Source organism: Trachurus japonicus, chromosome 6, assembly GCF_045865225.1.
Source record: "Trachurus japonicus isolate A0001 chromosome 6, Traja_1.0".
Taxonomy (NCBI): domain Eukaryota; kingdom Metazoa; phylum Chordata; class Actinopteri; order Carangiformes; family Carangidae; genus Trachurus; species Trachurus japonicus.
The window spans coordinates 4,459,019-4,479,491 of record NC_140912.1 but is presented as its reverse complement, the minus strand read 5'-3'; the positions used below and the strand labels follow the sequence as shown (position 1 = coordinate 4,479,491).

General features: G+C 43.5%; 2 protein-coding genes across 2 annotated transcripts in view; one reads left to right on the top strand and one right to left on the bottom strand.

Moving 5' to 3' along the window:
• The window catches only part of cry2 (cryptochrome circadian regulator 2), a 60,681-nt gene extending 44,404 nt beyond the window's left edge, over positions 1-16,277 (bottom strand). The window contains exons 1-2 of the mRNA XM_085778357.1: positions 15,979-16,277; positions 11,398-11,506 (exon numbers count right to left, since the gene is read on the bottom strand). Coding sequence (XP_085634483.1) covers positions 11,398-11,506; positions 15,979-16,136 — 267 coding nt within the window. The 5' untranslated portion in view covers positions 16,137-16,277. The remainder of the gene's footprint in view (positions 1-11,397; positions 11,507-15,978) is intronic.
• A 735-nt stretch (positions 16,278-17,012) lies between these two features.
• LOC146985410 (uncharacterized) lies at positions 17,013-18,250 on the top strand. The gene is made up of 4 exons (XM_085780553.1): positions 17,013-17,075; positions 17,150-17,208; positions 17,598-18,138; positions 18,214-18,250. Exons 1-3 carry the CDS (start codon positions 17,071-17,073, stop codon positions 18,125-18,127), a joined length of 594 nt encoding a protein of 197 aa, XP_085636679.1. The 5' UTR covers positions 17,013-17,070; the 3' UTR covers positions 18,128-18,138; positions 18,214-18,250.
• The last annotated feature ends 2,223 nt before the right edge of the window (positions 18,251-20,473 follow it).

The following is a 20,473-nucleotide window of genomic DNA, read 5'->3' as shown; positions in this document are numbered from 1 at the left end:
GAGGTTCAAATGGGTTGGAGACAACAGGCACCTGAATGTTTACATTACACACAGACTCTTCCATCACAGTATATTCATCTGTCGTACTACCAGAGGTGGCATGAAAAGTTCCTATTTGTGTGCCACAATGCAACATGACATTCTCACTTAAAGGATTAGCTATTTTCACATAGATGGAACCCTGTTTAACTTTTGCCACTGTTCTTGCAAAACTAGTAGATGATTGGTTAGTGTAATGTGGCTCAAACACGCCTGTATAACCATTAGGTACTAGTCCCTTAAGTGGTGCATCCAGTTTAGCAGGAATAACCATCTCTGACATAGCAGGAACTTCAACTGTAGATAATACTGTAACCTCAGTTAATTTGGGGACATACTGACATGGGCTGACTAATGGGACAAATTTGTCGTCCACTAAAAGTGACATGTTTCTTGTGTTTACAATGACACCATTAGCAACCAGAAAATCCCAACCCAAAATCAGAGGTTTTGTACAGTTTCTGACAACTTGAAGAGCATGTGTCATAGGTTTATGGGCCATACTTAAATTGACTGTGACTGAACCAACAGCATCAAGAGGATGACCTGTGACACCAGTGAGAGGAATAACCTGCTTAACTATTGGCTTCTTCTGAAGTGCAGGTGTGGACATTCTAAACTCTTCACTGATAATTGAGACATCAGCCCCAGTGTCAACAAAAGCATGGACAACAGTGTTCTCGATTACGACTGACACATATCGACTTGACATATTAACCACAGATATATTGTCTCTGGCAAAATCAGGTGTGTTACAATTGTCATTATGGGCCTGGCTGAGATCAGTAGCTGGCAATTGACCCTCATTGTCAACTACTGGTAGTTTACCTTCTCTGATCTGGTGTGTGAAGGAGAATGGAACCGTACATGGCGAGGACTTGGAGAGCGTTGAGACTGTTGTCTCTCCTCTCTGTGGTCGGGTGAGCGACCACGCCGTGTGAAGTCTCTCGGTGATGGGCTATAACCGCGTGTATAGCGCTCAGGTGATCCAGGATGAGTGTAGGTGTCCCGTCTGCTGTACCGGTCCCTGTCGTGTCTTGATGGTCTGTATGAATCCTCACGCGGTGAATATCTGTCATACGAAGAGTCGCCGTGAGATCGCCTGTCTGCAGGATGATAATGGCTGCGTCCTCGCTCCCTGTCTGGGGTGAAGCTCCGCTGACGAGGTCTGTAGTCCGATGAACCACGGTGTGGGGATCTCTGTTGCCGTTGCACCTCCAGCTGCAATTTCTCCACCTTGTCAGACAGCGTCTCCAGCATAGACTGCATTCGTCGAAGATCATCCGAGGTGGCAGAGTGAACTCCGGGCGATGCAGGCAGTTGAGTGGTTGTCACAGGTGAGACAGCAGGTAAAACCTGTGTCTGTGAAAAACTTGGATGCAGATTGTTTGGGGTTGAAAACAACCTGCTGGCATGGTGAGCATTTTCAATCTGTGTAGCAAACTGAAGAGCAGAATCCAGTGTGTTCAAGCATTGTTCATGACAGCGCACCTGAAGATAGGGTTCAATGCCAGCAATGAAGCGCCTGAACTTTTCCCCATCCTTCGCATTTTGTCCATACGTGGGGAAAGCTTCCTCCACCAGTCGGCTAATTTCAGCTGCAAACACTGGAAGGGCTTCACCAGGCAGACGTGGGCGTGCATTTATGTAGCTTTGGAATGTGGACAGATAAGCAGTTTGTCCAAAAACTGTCTTCAGTTTGTCTTTTACAGCTGAGTAGTCATCTTTTGTCTTGTCAGGCAGGCTGTCCCAGTAAGAAAAAACAGCGCCACCAAGACGTGTGGGCAGCAACTTGGCCAAACTGTCCTCATCATAGTCTGGAGCAGCCTCTACAGCTACTTCAAAACGTCTGCACCATACAGCAAAGTCTTCCTTTCCATCTCCCATGAAGACGTGGGGGAAATCGCCTTTACAATGTTGCAACATAGTAGCGAGTTGAAGTAGAGCGAACAGGCAAGTCCGTTCCGTTACTAAGTAACCGTTGCTACGTGTCGCTTTTTCCTTTCTCTCTTTTCTCTCTCGCTGTTGCGGTCACATCAAACGGAAATGTTACGCTCTCACCGGATCTTGGAGCAGGAGCAACACCACAGAGTAATCCACAGAAAGCAGAGAAGTTGATGTCCAATGTTCATCAGTACACCGATCTCTGTCACTGCTGAACGATGTCCGTCGTTGTTGCTGTGGCAGTTGAAAAAGTCCGCTAGCTTCCGTCGTCCGTTAGCTTCTAACTCCGTTAAGTCCCCGGCAAACTTTACAGTCCACAAACCCGCTGCCACCAGTGTAACGCTGCCTTGTTAGCGTCACCTCGATCTGAGAGATCCGTGGGTCGTGGATGAGGAACAGCACGGGAGCTCCGGATTAGTTTAAGGACGATGGTTTATTTACACAACCAGACCAAAACGACAACTGCCAGTCACTCGTCTCCTCTACTCCTCCACTGACATAAACACCCCCAACATTCTATCTTAGGCCAACCAGATCATTCCGCCCTATAACATTCTAACATAACAGTTTTAATTACACAACATAAAATAGTCCCTTATAACAAAATAAAATTCATCTTACAATAATAATAATAATATTTTTTTTTTTTGTGGTTATTGAACAGCATTTCAAGAGTGCCTTTCTGTAAGACTCTGCTATAGGTGTTTAAATGTGTTACATAAATGTCTTATAACAGATGTTTATGATAATATTTTCAAATTTCTAGTCAACTTTTAACACTGATCTAAAGGCCTTATGGAATCACACCGTCTAAATGCTACTGCTCCATTAATGAATCTGATACCTACACGGCCCTGCCATCAGTCAATGGTCGGGGTCAGGCCCTTGTCACAAAAAAACACGCTTGGGCACCGATGGGCCACCGGCAGAGTCCTGCACGGGTCCAATTTTGGAAACCCGCGCCCGCCCGACCCGTTGGTTTTTAAGCCCGTGTCCCGAACCGTCACCCGTGATTATTTCTGACTACAACCCGGATCCGACCCGCCCGTCAATATTAAGACCTGCTGCCCGTTAGATCGCCGTCATCACCGGGGATAACGGAGGTACAGCCGTACTCTTTAGAAAAAAGAAAAAAGAAAAGAGAGAGAGGGGGGAGCCGTACTCTTTCACGGCTATTTCCGGAACGGAGAATGATAGCGACGTAATTCTTTTTTTAATGAAAGCAGGACACTTCAGCCTTTACATTGATCCCATCGGTGTGTTTGTAGCTTACCCAGAAGCCGAGCAGTCAAGCCATGACAGGCTAAACTCCAGGGAAAGCTGTGAGCGGTCACACGAGCGGCCAAAGATCGTTTATTTACATCAAGATGCTGCTCTGTTGTTGCCGTGAATGATAAAAAAAAAATGATTTGCTACGCTGGTTCATGCAGCTGCGCGTGAGTTTTCCTCTGTAGGCCTACACATACACCCGTGTACCCACCCGCGTTCATTTGAGTTCCGCCCGTGCCCGACCCGTGAATTTTCACAAGACAGTAGGGCTGGGTAAAAATATCGATTCAGCAATGCATTGCAATTCTTTTCTCTGCAATTCAATATCGATTCAGCAATCTTCTGAATCGATTCAAGCCCCTGGCCAGTGGGGGCGCTGCGAGCAACACCCTCGTGTGATTCGCGCTGTACGGACGGGGGCCGCACTAGACCAAACCATAACAATATGGGAGTGAGTAGCAGCAGCAGCGGGGATCGATCGTCGGGGGAGGGACGCACCGCGCCGTGCCGTATTAACTTTCGCTTTCAACACGCGCTGCTGTTATGCATGCGTGCTTCTCTGTGGTGTGTATGTGTGTGAGAGGATGCGGCCATCGTCCGACGGGGGGGGGGGGGGGCGGCGGCGGCGAATATCGCTACTTTTTTTTTTTTTAAGACGTTAGTTTAGGCGGCAGCTCTTTGTTGTTAAGGCGGCCGCCTTAACAGGAAAGCGCTGCGGGAAACCCTGAACTTATCTGACAGCTGCTCTCACTTCTTCCTCTGCTCCTCCTCACTCACTCACCTACACACAGACAGGACTCTGTCTTCCTCACACTCACCCCAGCCCCCCAGTTTCTCATCCCACCTGCCCGTACCATACACATTGACAGTCAGTCAGAAATCACAGAACTTAAACATCATAACAAGAACATTACTGCGGGGTCGCTACAATATTTTCAGTTGTGCAGTCAACTATTATTAATAATATTGTTTTGTATTGTTTTATTACTCAAAATGTTATGAGTTATTTTCCAAGAGGAAAGTATCACATAGCCTAATTTAAATTTAGCTGCACTGTAGTTCAGTGTTAAAGCAGTGTCATATTTTGTTATGCTATGAGTTATACTATGGCTGTTCATAAGGCATGAAACTAAACAAATAATTATTAAAAAAAAAAAAATCTGGTACTCTTATTTGTGTATTTCTGCTTGATACTGAATCGATATCGAAGCATTTCAATCAATATCGAATCGAATCGATATCGAATCGAATCGTGACCTAATGAATCGAAATCGAATCGAATCGTGAGATTCTCAACAATACCCAGCCCTACAAGACAGCTTATCCACCCGTTGAACACCGTTTTTGCGGGGTACCCGTCGGATACCCGCGGGGATCCGACCCGATGCAGGACTCTGGCCACTGGTGCCATCCTACCACCGGGCTTAACAAGTTTTCTGGGGGAAACCCTGAACAGTTATAATAGAAATGCTCCAATAAAATGCAGTAATTCTCAATAATTTACATATTATGAGACCAGTTGAACTTTGACTTTCAAGTCACAAAAACTGCACCAGACTCCACTTGGAAAAAGATCAAGATGTTCCTTTTTAAGCAGCCAGGAATGCTGTTGTTGTCTACATCAGATCATGATGTGATTGACAGATTTCACACCAGCCCAAGTTAAACCGAGCTCCAACACATCCCAACAAAACACATAAGACCAAATGTGAGAAAGATTAGAGAACAAAAATCCAACTTTTGCTGCTGCAGCATCACCACAGACACACACACCACAGTCTGGTATCAAGTGTTAAGAGACAGAGCTGATGTGTGATTGAGATGAAAACCTGCAGGATCTTGGGTCTCCATAGTTTATGATTTAAAATTAGCGGTGAGTTATGTAACGGCTGCTGTATAGAGAGGGAGGGTGTCTGCTGTCAGATAACTGTGTGCTCAGTGACACAGACCACAATAGAAATGTTTGTTAACTTTCACTTGACTACAGTGACCACCAGTTCTGTAAACAGCACTGATCTGACCAGAGAAGAGCACCTCAAATAATCATGTTTTTAGCATTTCTGCTGCAAATGTAAAATGTACTGCTGTCGTGTTCAGACTTGGACTGACTACTCCCTGCTACCACCTACCACCCACTGAGCGAGCAGCAGCTTCAGCATGGGACGACTAGAAAGCCATCCAACAGGCAGTTATTGAGTTACCCAGACTAACTTTTCCACTGGAAACACTGGTGCTGCCAACTTTCCCTGTTGCTCATGCTCACACTTGGTGATACCAACACACCCACTGTTTCGTGAACCTTCTCCTCTTCAGCTATGTGAAAGGCCGTGTTGAGTGTGATAACTTTTCATCCTCCTCCATTGATTCAGTGATTGCGTTCTAACCGCTGATAAGAAATGGGAGGAGCTCAGTGTCAGTGGTCCCTGCAGGTTTTGTGTTTCCTGCTTTCTCTGTACGGTAACTTTAAAGTTCCAAGCTTGTGTGTGTAGGCAACCACATTGCTATACCACACACACACAGAATAGCATTCCCACAACAGGTACGGCTTTAGTGACTATATTTGATAGTGCGTCATATAAACTGGACACTATCTCATCAGGACTGTAAATTGCTGTTATACATACTAGGGCTGTCAGAACGAACTTCGCTATTCGAATACAATTCGAATGTTAGTCAAAATGAGAACATTCGAAGGTGGAAACTGACGTTCGAACGTTTTTAACGAGGCAAATTAATAGGGCTGCCCCCGACCAAAGATTTTGTTGGTCGACCAGTAGTCGTCACTTATGGCGATTAGTCGACTAATCGACCCCCCACCTTGAGGGAAAAAAAATAAATAAATAATAATAATAATAATTTTTTTTTTTTTTTTTTTGTGTCACGTCACGACTTCATGTATCTGGCCCTTCAAAATAAAAGCCCAATAACCTTTCATATACAGTTCAGTCATTGATGTTGGCTTAATTTTGACAAGACAAGGCTCCAAATGTTTTTTTCTTCTTCCTGCGACCAATTAAATTTTGGTCGGCTAATGATTTTTTGGTCGACCAATGCTTGGTCGACTATTTGGGGGCAGCCCTACAAATTAACGTGGTGCGTCGCGACGTTCGGACTAGTACACATGTTGATAAAACAAAATGCAGTTGTTGTTGTGCAAAAGGTAAAGCTGCAGCTTCAAATATACGAGCAGAGTTTTTTTAATTGCCCGTTCATTCGGCTGCCACGGCGCGCGTATGTGTCCCCACACTACACGCACACCTTTTTTTTTTTTAATTGATCGATCCACGGACCACTTGTGTGCTGATCACGGATCAGCTGTGATCTGTTGCGCCACTACTCTGGGCTATATAGGCTACCCCGCGGGGGGAGGGGCGCCCTCGCCTGTGAAGCCGGGTTTCCGCCGAATCAACGATCCATTTTTTTTTTTTTACTGCAACATATGGTTCACGTCAAGATAACTTATGTATTTTTCCATAGTTCTCTTTGTTTAACACTTCAAGAGACTTTTGGTTAAGTAACCATGGACAGCTCCTATGCAGGATCGTTCTGCTGTGTTGTTGTCGCCATCGTCATCGCCGCCCCCCCATAATGAGCATAAAATAAAAAAATTAAAAAAACACATTAAAAATTTGAATATTATTCGAGTATTTAAAGCAGATATCAGTGGCACGGCCGTTTCGGCTAATGCTGTGTTCAAGGCAGGCTTTTGAAACCGTAAGTTACAGCTTCAAGTCACAACTACGACTTGGTAGCGTTCCAGGTAACCCGTAGCTCGTGTTTTTACCGTCCTGTTGTCTGTGAAAGTTCCCTATAACGGCCACTCGTAACTTCCGACCCGTGAACTCGTACCAGATCGAACTGGTATGACTTCACAGGAAGGAAAAACACAAAGTACGAGTTTCCTTGAACGCACCATGAGTTAGCAGCCCCCGCCCTTGTCAGGCATCAATTGGTCCTCGTGCTACGTCACCACATTCACGCGCATCCCTTGGCTGCACACACAGCCCTTCATGCCGTTCTCTCCCCTCATTGGATAACACTTGTATCCCACAAGGAAAATTTTCTCCTCGGGTTACAGCAGAGCAGAGTGACGGAGAGACTCGTGTTTAGGCTGAAATACTTCATGTAAGTGATTGCTGACGGAAAATAGGACTATTTAGGACTTATATTAACAAAAACATTCCACTGATATCTGCTTTAACATAAGATGGGTTAGAAATTCGAACCTGATTTTGGGGGAAGATTGACAGCCCTAATACATACATATATATAACAGGCACAGATACAGACATGTGCAGTGGGAGAGTTACACAACAGCTGCAGAGTCACCCTCCTACCACCAAACAGCACTCAAACACAAATGACAACCAACTGATGAGGATAGTGGAGCAATGAGCAGAGACAGATATCTTCCATCTTCCTGAGAAAGATCAAATTATCAGGTGATGAGCCTTGTCACTGTTGTGTTCACAACTCATTTCTAGGGGTGTAACGGTATATGTATTCGTCCCGTGCCGTCACGGTTCAGTGCACACAGTCACAAGACGAATATGTCTGAGTGAATATTAAAAAAAAAAAAAAGTTGAGTCCTCACTCCAATCTACAATTTATCCTGCTGCTTTTAAGCCTCTTGACATGAACACAGACAGGACCAGAAACATCACCAAAGTAACTGGCATCTAGTCTAAATTAACTGTGTAAACCAACATTGATGTTAGTTTCTTGTTTTTTCTTTTTTTTTTTTATAATAGTTGTCAGTTGTCAAGTGCAAGTTTTTTTTTTCCTCTTGAATTAATGAATGGTATTATAACACTCCTAATGCACTTATATACTTTTTTTTTTTTTTACTTTTATAACAGAAGATGGGTTTTAGTTTTACATTCAATTAGTATCTGTCTGTTGTACCAAACCCGTACTGAACCGTGACCCCGAACCGTGACTTGCGTGTACCGTTACACCCCTACTCATTTCTGTTTGGCACCAAGAAGTGGCAGAAAACATTCTATCACATTGTCATACAAAGCCATGGAGGAAAACCACTTGGTTAGAAGTGAGCTCAAGGTTTAGCATATGAATTTAAGTCAATTTTTTTATTCCCTTTAAAATGATTAAAGGGATAGTTCACCCAAAATTAAAATTTCACTCATTATCTACTCACCCTCATGTCAACTAATGGCGCATTTCCACTAGCACGGCTCGGCTCGATACGGCTCGGCACGGCACGGCTCGGCTCGGTTGTGTTTCCATTACAACTGAGTATCACTAGTGCCGCCGTGACGTCATTTACACGGCGCCGAGCAACGCTCTAAACTCTGTAAATATATAACTTTAGCAACATTTGAAACATTTTCAGGCGAGAAAGTAGTCGTTTAGATCCCCAACGTGTTGAAAAACTGACAAAATACCAGCTGTTTACAATTTTGTTTCAACGAAGTCGGCGTTACTAAAGCTAGCCGTAGTGAGCAACGCACTTCCGGTTATTTTCACAAAATAAAACACCTGTTGCCTTTTATCATAAGGAAAGCCATTACGATAGAACTGGTGCTTTTACTTTGTAAACAGGAAGTGAACCTACCCTCGCTGTAGCTAGCTTTAAACCGCCGTTTTGACTGCTCTCGTCCCCATAACGGCATTTAATTTTCAATATGTGAGTCTTGCCAGCTCCGAGATCGGCCTGGTTCATTGTAAAACATTTATTTATTGATGTAAATGTGGTGTTTTCTGTGCGTACAGAACCCAAGGCAGTGCTGCTCTTTCTAACCACAAACAAACTGCTGCTACAGCCACAATTGTTAGATTTAATCAATGAGACCAACATTTAAGAGTTTAACCAGCCGGTGGTAAACCTCTAAAAAGCCATCGGGGAAGTTAATTAGCGGTCTGTTCTCCTCGGGGTGACGGTGGTAGGCTGGCCGGCGGAGCACGTCAGGAGCCGGGCTGCTGCCTCTGTGATGTCGCGGTCGCTGCTCGGACCTGGAGCTTCACTTCTCCGAAAAACATCGGGGCAAACTTCTAAACAGCCGTCGTTTGGATAAACTAACCGCACATGGGGATCTAAACAGTTACTTTCTCGCATGAAAAAATATTAAAACTTAATAAAGTCACGTAATAACAGAGCCAGTCTAAATATTAGAAATTCTCTGGTAATAACAGCTTCAGCAGGAACATTTCTGTTGTCGGTCGTCGAGTGGTTATGACGCTTCCAGTGACGACACTCATCGGCCAATCAGTGGAAGGCAGTCGGCTGACGTCACGTTTTAGTAACGCTTCGGCTCGCTTGGAACCAGGGCTGAGGTGATACCAAAACTGTACCCGGTTGCAGGTACTGCGTGCTAGTGGAAACACGCAATAGCGCGCCGAGCCGTGCCGTACCGAGCCGAACCGTGCTAGTGGAAATGCGCCATAAGAGCTGTGAGAATTTTCAGAGTCCTCCGTGCCTTCTCTGAGTTACGGGGGGCTCCGCGCACCAATATTTGTCCACATAATGGTTGTGAATGGATACCACTTTTCTTCGTCCAAAAAGACACACCAAAAAACATCCAAATACCTCCACACTGCTCGTCTGTAATGTCCCTGACAGACACAGGCAGAGCAGTGAACCGAGACACTGGGAGCTTCCGCTACAAACAAGCTTAACTCATTGAGTGCCAACCACGTAATTTCTCGTTTTTCGTTCCCATGCGTTGAGTGCCAAAAACGAAATTTTTCATTTTTTGCTTTTTTTTTAAATTATGAAAATAGACACTTTAATACACATTATATGTAAATATGGGGACTCTACGACGAGGAGAACTGAAATAGATGACGATCAAAGTCACATGACAGCTCATGATCTGGAAGTTTTTATCATAACTCAGCTTCTGCAAACGGAGTTCTGCATGCAGATGCAGCGCAGCTGCTCCGCAGCTGCTCTGCTCTCACCCGCGAGGCTGCAGCAGCTGGGAGCTGAACCAGGAAGCTCTCAGCCCACTGTCCCGCCCGGTCTTCATCTGGAGCAACACCGTGTCCTCCCCAAAGTCCTCCCGCGGTAAAATCTGATGGTCTCTGGGTCAAAGCAGACCGGCACCACCGACCCGTACCACAGAAGGACCGTGACCACCGGCGGGACCGGTGTTCGCGAGCCGCTGTGGCCGACAGACCCTCACGTTCCGCGGCGAGAGGCTGTGACACGGCACGGTGCGTCTGTGTTATTGTTGTTTAGTGGCGCCCCCCCCCGCCCCCGATGGTGGTTTTGTGAATAGAACAACAATTGTTGTGTATATTTATCTTATACGAGCCCTTTGATCCAGAAATGCGAGTGTCAGAAGAGCGACAGGCACAAACAGCGCAGCTTTCATAAAAGACGCTCTATCTCCTTTTCTAGAAAAAAAGGAGGGATTTTGGTGAAACCCAGCCATGTTTAGCTTGACTTTTCTCAGGAACGGAGGCACGTAGAAACAAACGGTTTGTGGCCATTTGAAGGATAAAATTAAACCTTTCAAATGAGCTACAGTATGTGTTGGTGGCAATAATATAGAATACACTATGGCTCTAAAATAAAAAGTCAAATATGGTCTAATTTGCCGGTACACTTGACTAAAACTTTGGAAAGGAGCGCGGCACTCAATGAGTTAAAATATAGACTTATTTAATTTTTTTCGGGACAAATTCTCATGTCGGGGCTTCAATACAAGAGGGACATTACGAGCTGTGTGGAGATATTTGGATGTTTTTTGGACGAAGAAAAGTGAGCCCCGTTCTCAACTGTCATATGGCAGTGCAGTGCTGCACCGAGCCCCCCTGTAACTCCGAGAAGGCACAGAGGATTCTGAAACTTCTCCCAGCCCTTAGTCAACATGAGGGTGAGTAGATAATGAGTGAAATTTCAATTTTGGGTGAACTATCCCTTTAACTTTCCAGACCAGTCGAACATTAATGATAAAAGCAGAGTAACATTCCTTAAAACGCTCACACAATGGATGTTTGTGCCAGGCAGGAGCCTACTTCACACACAGCTGTTGTTTTGAGTGAATACAGTAATCAGTAGTTTTTTCAGGCTTTGCTTCCAAAGTTATAGATCTGGACTATGTGGATCATGTGGCCAGGAAGCTCTGGTGTTTGTGTGGTCCAAGTGTTGAACCGTGACAGAGAGGAATGAATACAGACCTTAAAAAGCCTTGGGAATACATCAGTGGGCTGCCCTCTGATTACAAACAGTCTGGAGTTGAGCTTCTTCAGGCTGTTGTCCAGGTCCTCCAGAGCCTCCAGCAGAAACCTACACACACACAACCACAAGGAGGGAAAATGTTATTAGTAAGACAGATTAGCCTTATCCAACGCAGCAGGGTCCACAGCTGTGACGAAAGGAATTCATGTTTGATTTTCCTGTTTTTTCTGCTTTCTGTTTACTTTCAATCCAAACAATCAATACATTGTCTACTGTGAGGACAGGGAATGTCCACAAGTAATATCTATTAAGAACATGTTCTTTAATCATTATCATATTTAATGGGACAAGTAAGTAATCAACAAGTCACAAAATACAGAATTAGCTTGAGCTGAATACATTTTTAGGATTATCCCTTAATTATTACAGTATTATAATCATGGTAATTATCATTTACATAATAAATTAATAAATGCCACTCCACATCCAAAACATCCCACTGACAGAATAATTAGGTCACAGTAGCAACTTCAGTGTTTTTCAAATCTTAACTCATTGAGTGCCGCGCTCCTTTCCAAAGTTTTAGTCAAGTGTACCGGCAAATTAGACCATATTTGACTTTTTATTTTAGAGCCATAGTGTATTCTATATTATTGCCACCAACACATACTGTAGCTCATTTGAAAGGTTTAATTTTATCCTTCAAATGGCCACAAACCGTTTGTTTCTACGTGCCTCCGTTCCTGAGAAAAGTCAAGCTAAACATGGCTGGGTTTCACCAAAATCCCTCCTTTTTTTCTAGAAAAGGAGATAGAGCGTCTTTTATGAAAGCTGCGCTGTTTGTGCCTGTCGCTCTTCTGACACTCGCATTTCTGGATCAAAGGGCTCGTATAAGATAAATATACACAACAATTGTTGTTCTATTCACAAAACCACCATCGGGGGCGGGGGGGGCGCCACTAAACAACAATAACACAGACGCACCGTGCCGTGTCACAGCCTCTCGCCGCGGAACGTGAGGGTCTGCCGGCCACAGCGGCTCGCGAACACCGGTCCCGCCGGTGGTCACGGTCCTTCTGTGGTACGGGTCGGTGGTGCCGGTCTGCTTTGACCCAGAGACCATCAGATTTTACCGCGGGAGGACTTTGGGGAGGACACGGTGTTGCTCCAGATGAAGACCGGGCGGGACAGTGGGCTGAGAGCTTCCTGGTTCAGCTCCCAGCTGCTGCAGCCTCGCAGGTGAGAGCGGAGCAGCAGCGGAGCAGCTGCGCTGCATCTGCATGCAGAACTCCGTTTGCAGAAGCTGAGTTATGATAAAAACTTCCAGATCATGAGCTGTCATGTGACTTTGATCGTCATCTATTTCAGTTCTCCTCGTCGTAGAGTCCCCATATTTACATATAATGTGTATTAAAGTGTCTATTTTCATAATTTAAAAAAAAAGCAAAAAACGAAAAATTTCGTTTTTGGCACTCAACGCATGGGAACGAAAAACGAGAAATTACGTGGTTGGCACTCAATGAGTTAAAATGTATTTATAGTTGCAAGAGATTTTAGACAGTATCCTGTTTTTGTAATGAATGACTGAATATTGTTTTGTTTTATTGTTTGCACTAACAGACATACAATCAGTACAAGTACAAGATCAGTAAAAGACAAAATGTGCAGGAAAGATCATAAAGCCCGATGAGCTTATAAGCGACCTCCCCTTTTAAACCTATGAATAACTTTTCTTAAGACTTTGAATATGTAATTTAATCATTAATCAGTCATAATCCATTAGATTCAGTTTAATGTTCAGTGCTCAAGATAAATAAGAGCTTCATTGTGATGATGATCCTGTTTATAATGCGATAAAGTTACACAACATTGTTAATGGTTTGCTTTGTAGGAGAAAAAAAAAACACCCACTAACACTGCCTTGGCTTGGCGATGGTGCTGCTGGTAATAAGCTTTATGGTAATATGGTAACCTTGCCGGTCACAATCGAACGTGATACGATTTTTAGACACCCCTAAGTCAGACTGAACCATCTGTACCTCCTTCAGGGTCGACTGTTGACAGGTGGTGCTTGTTGCCTCCATCAAGCAGAGTGATAGGGGGAGACTACGGTCTATGGGAGTCAGGCTATGAGCAGGTAGCTCCCTCGTTTCGTCAGTGTGTTGTGTCTTGTGGCGAATAATATAAGCAGCAGTCATGTAAAGACCCTCCTTATTCTTTTTTCCCTATTGAAGCGCTACACTGTAATCTGCATGTCAGACATTACTTCATGGATAAATTAGAAGGTAAAATGGTAAAATTATACAATTTCAAGGCGTGCATGTTTGTGCCACCCCCCTGATAAAAAGTGGGAAGCAATCATCTTTCCAATGGCCTTGCATAACAAAGGTTAACAAAACATCACAAGAAATTCATGTGAATTTACAATATTTGTAAAACTGCAACAATTTAAAAAAAAACTACAATACAAATTTGATTAGCGTTTAAGTATTGTGTTAGTACTGAATCTGGAGGTAAGCATATTGTCCAAGCTGCTCACTGCTCAGTGACTGCACTGAGCACCAACACTACTGCTATGTGATGTTAGCTTTTACTGTAGCTAACAGTCTGATGCTGAGTGTTTGGTGTTTTTATGAGACAGTCATTTTCCACGGAAATTTTCTCCTTTTTTTCAGACTCCACAGACAGCAGGAGTGACGGTCCATGACTGGGATCAGATGAGAGTGCTGTTTGCTATTTCCAAGACACACGGTGTCTGAAAGGGTGTATTTAACTTATTGTTCCCATCCTGACATAGTTTATGGACTGACTCAGAGTCATTATTAAAGATGGTGCTTGAATCAGACAAGGTCAGACAACAACAGAATAATAACAACATTCAGGGCACCTAATGCTTGACTGAATGTCTGTTTAACTGCTGATTGAATGATCAGGATTTAAGGTTGTCAAAATACTGGGTTAATGTTGATGAATTATGTACAAAAAAAAAACATAATCCTATAATGTACACAGATACACCCTTGGACACACTCCGTAGCTGACTCAGACTCTGGTTCTCACTTACACAGACACAATAAAAAAAAAAAACCTATTTCTTCACTTTTCCACATAAAAGATAAGTCTGATGATCCTTTGCTACTACAGTCCCAAATTGCTGAAAATTCAAATTAAGAATAGGAATCAAATCTCACGCTATAAACAGCATAGACCAGTGCTTTCTGACAGCAAAGGAATACAGTTTACATGACTGGGATATTACAAAAAAAAGAGGCCTGTGTATTGAATGTGCTGCTCTCAGTGAGGCCAGACATCTACAGAGTAAACCACAGCAAGTTTGCAGACTTTAAACATGAAGCCTGTCAGACTGAAGTGTAAACTCTATAAAGACAGATGAACTAATGGAGTTACAGTACATACCTTATAAATGTATTATTTGGTAATTTCTAACAGCCCATACACATTAGATAATTTCTTCTATTCATTTTCTCATTTTGACTGCTTGGACAATGGTATGATAGAAGTGGCCAGTAAAACTCTTTCAAGTTTTTGAGTGTGAGGCCTGAGGTTATCTGCAGTAGACCAGAATCAGAGTAGCTTTAATGCCAAGTCGTATTACACCTACAAGGAATGTGATATGGTGTACATAAGACCAAGGAGTGATATTTATGTGAAAGTACAAAATATACAGTGATAACTAAATATAAATAATAAAGGAACTATAGTTGACAATATGAGAGAGAGAGCTGTGAGGGACGTGTGTGGAAGGTTCTTTACATCTAATATAAGTATGCTTCTTTATCACATGTTTATCATCCATATTGACAGATTTATTGAGGTTAGGGCTGTACACTTTAACTTCACTGTCTGAAAATAAGCTAAGCACAGTGCCGTTTTCATTAAAAGGCCAATGTTTACACTGAAGTAACTTTGGCGCTGATAATCACCCCTTGTAACATGTTTTGTTATACAGGTTTCTTACTGTAACCTATTAACATTAAACTCGGTCCTTTCATCTTTAGCTGCCATAGTTTCCATGTAGACGGAAATATGCACCACATCTGACCACAGCGATACGACCATCTGCTTGTCGGCGACATAGGTGTACTTAAACACTCAGCTGTTATCAATCCCAGGCCGCATACAACATCTCCACCAGCTTTTAACTCCTGTTATTGTTACCACAACCTCCTGTCAGTCTTCCCCCCGGCTGCAGCGGGACAAGCTGGGCAGCAGTCAGCAGAGTGGCCCTCTACTGTCTGTGGCTAAAATATTAACAGTAGTTTACGAATAACAAGCCAGTGGACAATACTGACTATGTCTCACACTTAGAGAAGGAACACCACCCTCTGTAAACCAAGAGAAGCATCAAACTGTCCGTGTCTTCCCCGCCCCTCCATTTTAAGATAGCGGCAGTTAGCTGACTGACGTGGAGAGGAGGCCTGAGCCTCAACTACAGGCGCGTTAAGAGCTGGTGAATCACACAAATGGCGACCAGACATACTGTGTTCACATCACACGTTGTGTTTAACTAACGTTTGGTGTAACTTTAACCGTGCTACGAGTTAGGGTGGTTAACTAACCTCCATCGGTTGATTCCCACGTTAGCGGCGCCAGCAAACCACGGGTCCAGGATATAAACACAGCGCACTGTGTCTGCTCCATTCAGGGCCTCCTGCAACGTCGGATTATCGTGCAACCGCAGACCTTTACGAAACCAGTGCACCGAATTCACCACCATCGTCACTTCTTAGTCCATCATTAGAGGAAATTTCGCCATGACCAGTTGTAAATTAGCCCAAAACGCAGCGGAACAGTCACGGTGACGGAGAATCCCAAGAAACTTTACGAGCTCTCAAAAGGAAGCGAACACCAATGGGGGCGTGGTCATGGTGCAGTAGGAGGGACAAAACGGGTCAGCGCCAGAGGAATGGACCATTCTGATCCAGATTACAAGTTTTGAAATACTGGGAGGACTTAATTATTTTGTTACCATGATCACATTATATCTGCAAGAAATGATTCAATCAAACTAGAATTGCAAAGGTCACTTATCCGTTATATTTCTTTAGAGAGAAACTTGGAGATGTCATGAATTGCACTCCATAGAGGTCACCACTAGCCCCTAGCGGCAGCCTATAGTCTGGCTTGTCAGGCTAGGTCACCACAGTCAGCACTTCTCAAAAGTTTCATATATAGGCCATTAAGTAGCTAAACTTTACTGAAAAATCTGAGTGAATAGCCAAGACTGATAACAAGTGATGACAAGTGATACTGTATTTCAACCAATGGGCCACACACACACACACACACACACACACACACACACACACACACACACACACACACACACACACACACACACACACACACACACACACAAAACATTTTCCTTTGAACACACCTCAGGCCTGCATTGTCATCAGCTGTGCTCACTTAATTAATTAAGACACATGTGAGAGTCCTTTAAAAGAAGCTCCTGAGGCTCCTGAGGACAGGAACAAGTAGCCTACTGTTGTACCAGTAGCAGGTGATGTAAAACGTTTATTTATGAGTTTATTGTCCATTTTTCTTTAATGTCAACAGCAATGCTATTGTCTGTGCTTTACCTCTGTAAATTCTTGGGGTGAAATTGCAGGGCAGACATATTGAGTTTATCCACCTCCTGAACTAAGATGATGTAAGTAAACAACTGACTTTTCATGAACTTGTTTGTGGCTTTGTAAAAGGTTAATATTAATGCATGTGTTGCAGGATCTTCTGGATTCCATATCTGCTGTTTGGAAGCATCACTTGTAGCCCTGTGTTAAAAGGTATTGCTGCCTACTCAAGACTGATAGTGCTACAGTTCAAAGCAGAAGTAAGCGATCCGGTCGTTTTGGCTAACTTGTCAGCCGATGGAGTTAGCAGTTCCCGACCTCGTCCCTACGTCACCACATTCACGCGCATCCCTTGGCTGCACACACAGAGAGGACCGCCCCTTTATGCCGTTCTCTCTCCTCATTGGATAAAGGTTGTAGGATACAAGGAAAGTTTTCTCCTCGGCTTACAGCAGAGCAGAATGACTGACAGACCCGTGTTTCAGACCAAACACTCTATATAAGTGATTACCGTCGGAAGATATAACTATTTAAGACTTATATTAACACACAAACATTCTGCTTACTCTGCTTCTGCTTCTAATTGCAATGTTTTTTTCCAGCCCATGGACCACAAGCTGCACCAGTAGCTGCCTCAGAACCTGTGGAGGTGCCACTCCCATACCACCTTGGCACCAACATGGCTGGGGGCAGTGGGGTCAATAGTGGCTATGCAGGTTACGGGGTTGAGGCCCATGGAGCCCCTGAGCACGGTGGATATGGGGTTTACGCAGCCTCTCATGCAAGTGGGTACCAAGGCAGTGCTTCAAGTGGCAGCTATGATGGCTCAGCAAGTGGATATGGAGGGAGCAGCTCTTACGGGTATGTAAGCCATCAAGGTGGGGCCAGCTCTGGATCTGATGGCAACGCTGGCCCTGAAGCCCCTCAACCAGTTTTCAGTGACATGTCTGACCAAGAGCCAGTCTCCTCATTCAGCTCTCGTTCAAGCTACCAGCGAGGAAGGTCAGTGTTTGCTCAAACCCGCTACAGCCCAGGAGAGCCAGCTCCCCCTGTCATGCCAGTTTACAAACTTGTCAGGAAAACTTCAACAGAAAGTGGCCCTGCTGCAGCTCCAGCTAAAGGTGGCTGGTAGAGACCTTCCAGGTAAGATCCAGTTAAATCAACACCATAGCTGCTTAACTATCTTGCCCTCAACTTGCCCATGTTTTTGTCTTTCAGGTCCCCAATGTTTCTTCTTGATGACAACCTGATGCCAATAAAAGTTGTTACAAAATCTTGTGCCTGGTCTTGACTTTACCTCGGTTAAATATGGTTGTAGTTGAAATGGACCTGTAACATTTTAAGACGAGGCTGTTGTCTGACAAGCACAGAACAATGGTTCTGGTATATTGTCTCAACTCAAGACTGGTTATTGGGATGAGGCTGCAACGGCATTGTTCATTTCCTTGGGTTTTTCTGGCTTCAGAAAACGCATGTTAAAAGCACATTCCATTTAGAATGTCCATATAAACTGCAATGTTTTCAGCTCCTGGATGTTATCTACAGCTTATTTGTAACATGATTGCAATATTTCAGGATTGTTTCTCAATTTGAATGATGAACAGGGATCTAATGCTTTTAATCTATAGGGTGGACTGACATAGGAAGCCTAAAGTCAAGTCATGACATTCCATTATGGCTAATTTGAAATAAGAAATAAAGATAATCATGAGATTGATAAGATGAGCATTAACAAGCATTCACAAAAGTAAAAATCTACCAAAATAATGAAGCTTACCAGTTTCTCAGCATTACTCTAAAAGAGGATCTTAGCCAGCTATACTGTGCAGGTGAAATAAGTTAATCATATGCTTTATGTGAGAGCTGCAAACCTAAACTTCCCTATATGTACATAAAAGCTGAACATTGCTTATTAAGGGCGCTCTACACAAAAATTTGTTAGTTTACTTTAGGAGCACAATGTAAAATGTATTCAGTATCAGGTTATATAAGCCTTAAATAATGTACAGGGTCCAATGTGACCCATTTTAACATTTGAGAACAGTAAAAACATTTTTCCTTTGACTTTAAGTTTACTTCTAATATGACCCAGAATGGGTCATACATGTAAATTCAACTTTTTTAAATCAACATACACAAGCAGTAACTAGTTATAGGTAGGCCTATATTTTGACCAACACAATATTTGGCTAATTGGTCTTTCCTGACACTACTGTAATATGAATTACATCTTTTTATTTAACTACTTGTAGGCTCCTATTTGTTCCACTCTGTCTGATGTTCAACAAATCAGTATCAGTATAGTTTTATTAATGTTTTTACATTAATAAAAGCCAATATCCTGTCACACAAGCAGCTCCATGTTGTCATAGAAGCTGTAGATCACATCCAGGAGTTGAAGGGGATCTGCCTGAGTTTATATGGACATTCTAAATGGAATGTGCTTTAAGCATGTGTTTTCCAATTAAAAAAAGGCATTTTAAAAACATGTTTATTTTGGATATAAAGTGATCTCACTTGTGTCCTAGGATAGATTTATTTGTATGACCCTAAGGTAGGCCTACTTCCATGCCAAAGGGGACCTTTGCATCATGACTTGAAGTCAAAAGTCGCTTAACCTCCCTACTATTACCCCAGGTGCATTTGTGGCATGAGACTGGGTTCAACTGTGGTTGTCAAAGACATGCGATATACACCTTGATGATTATTTTACAAGCTGATCTCACTTGTGTCATTTGTATGACCCTAAAGTAGCCTACTTCCATGCCAAAGGGGAACTTTGCATCATGACTTGAAGTCAAAGGCCTATTTTTTGGGCTTAACCTCCCTACTATAAGGGGAAATGGCTATCTTGCTAGTTAACTCACTGTACAATAGCCGTGTTTCCACTGCAGGAGTTCCAAGGAGGAGGAGGTAGGAACTTCTACAGGAACCGTCCTCTCAGTGGCCGTGTCTCCACTGCAGAGTAGGACCCCTCGGCGACGTCATGAGTTTCGATCGCCGCTTAGGCCTATTTCACAAGATTCTGAAGTGACGTCATACAGGGTAAATCTACATCCGGTCCGGTCAGCTGCAGCTAGAGCGATTGACAGAGTGGCGACACTTTTCATTCAAACAACCGCCACAAAAGATTTCATCAATGAGACTAACATTAATCTCCTAAAAAAAAGTTTAACCAGTCAGCGGTAAACCTCTAAAAACCTGTGGATAAAGTTACATGGATGTAGCTACGAGCATATGACTACTAGCCCCCGGTCGCTGCTCCCTTTGCATTTCTCCCAAAACAAGCACATTTCCTAACAGGCAATATCTGGATAAACTGACAACAGGCTGGGGATTTAACGGCGACTTTCTCGCATTAAAGTATATTAAGACTTTTAGCAGCTTTACTGCTATCACTGTCAGTTGCTGCTGAACGGCGATAGCGATGCTAATTTGTTAGCCCGTCGTTAGCATTAAGCTAGCGGACGTTATGCTT

Bases quoted from the DNA above. Each gene is read 5' to 3' on its own strand.
- LOC146985410 (XM_085780553.1), top strand. The intron at 17,209-17,597 runs GTATTGCTGCCT...GTTTTTTTCCAG, and splicing joins TTGTAGCCCTGTGTTAAAAG to CCCATGGACCACAAGCTGCA.